Below are 1,436 nucleotides of genomic sequence, written 5' to 3' on the forward strand. Positions count from 1 at the left end.
CCAGCCCGCCTGCCTCCCCGCCGCCTCGCACGTCTTCCCGGCCGGCAGGACCTGTGTCATCTCGGGCTGGGGCTACCTCAAGGAGGACTTCCGTACGCACCAGCCTGGCCCGGCCCCGGAGGGGCTCAGGTTTCCACCGGGGGCGGCCCTGTGGCCTGTGGCAGTCTGCGGTTCGAATCCTGGTCCTGGTGACTTGGAAAACAGCCGGGCACGTGTGCCTCCCCCAAGTCCCCCCAGGGCGGGGAGAGGGAGGGACTGCAGGGTGGCCACGCCCGTGGGCTGCTGCCTCGCTCTCTTCGCTCGGGTATTAAAAGTGTGTTACTGGGACCAGCAGTTAGCGTAATGGCTATGGCACTGGACTCCCATGTAGTCGACCACAGTTTGAGTCCCGGACCCAGTGGCTTAAAACACGCCGGGCGCATGTGCGTGCCCAAGATCCCGAGAGGAGGATGGAGGAGAAGGGACTGCGGCGTGGCCGTCCCCCGGGGTGACTTCTTGCTCTCTGTCTGTCTGTCGCCCTCCTCTCCCTGCCGGGGCAGTGGTCAAGCCGGAGGTGCTGCAGAAAGCCACGGTGGAGCTGCTGGACCAGGCCCTGTGCACCAGCCTGTACGGCCACTCGCTCACTGACAGGATGCTCTGTGCCGGCTACCTGGACGGCAAGGTGGACTCCTGCCAGGTCAGCCGGCCCTCGGTGCAGTGCAGTGTGCTCGGGCTCGTCCGGGGAGGGGTGCAGAGACGACCCGGGGCGTCAGGCTGCTCTGACTGGCTTCCACCAACTCGGGCCTGACCGCGTCCCCCTTACCATCTGTGGCTCCCACCTTAGCATCCCGTATACCCCCCACCCCCTGAACTGAGGCCCTCACGGGGCAGGGACATTGTCCCATGGGGGCCCTCGTTGCAGGGAGGAGGTGGGGGCGGGTTCGGGTTCCATCGGGGAACCGTCGCGTGGCAGAGGTGGTGACATTATCGAAGATCTACTGCCTTAAGGCGGGAGGGGATATGGCTTATCTGCGTCTGGCTTTAGACCGCTGGTGGCAAAAGGAACGAGGCCCAGCCACCCCACTGCCCAGCGGCCTTGTTCTCATGGAGGAGGCCCTGGCTGAGGTCAGACTGCCCGCTCACGGCTGCTCTGAGCTGCATGGGCCCCGTTTTAACTTGCTGTAGGGCGCCTACACTTACCTGAGGGGGAGAGTCACCCCTGGGGGATGGCCACGAGCACCCCCTTCTCCAGTCTCCTCGGGATCTGGGGCACGCACACACACGTTTCCCAAGTCACCATGACTGGGCTGGGATTCCAACTGCACCGGCTGGATCTGGGGTCCCTGTCTGCCCCCTGGGGGTCCCTGTCTGCCCCCTGGGGTCCCTGTCTGCCCCCGGGTCCCTGTCTGCGCCCGGGGGCCCTGTCGGCCCCCGGGGCGCCGGGTTGGCCGCGGCGG

At 66.6% G+C, this 1,436-nt stretch overlaps 1 protein-coding gene across 1 annotated transcript in view; it reads left to right on the top strand.

The window, feature by feature from the left end:
• The window catches only part of TMPRSS9 (transmembrane serine protease 9), a 23,804-nt gene that overhangs the window by 17,217 nt on the left and 5,151 nt on the right, over positions 1-1,436 (top strand). Inside the window, 2 exon segments of the mRNA XM_027769575.1 lie at positions 1-92; positions 540-676. The exon segment at positions 1-92 is cut by the window's left edge and continues 22 nt beyond it. Coding sequence (XP_027625376.1) covers positions 1-92; positions 540-676 — 229 coding nt within the window.

The sequence above is a fragment of the Tupaia chinensis genome, unplaced genomic scaffold (genome assembly GCF_000334495.1).
Source record: "Tupaia chinensis unplaced genomic scaffold, TupChi_1.0 Scaffold149964_2, whole genome shotgun sequence".
NCBI classification, from domain to species: Eukaryota; Metazoa; Chordata; class Mammalia; order Scandentia; family Tupaiidae; genus Tupaia; species Tupaia belangeri.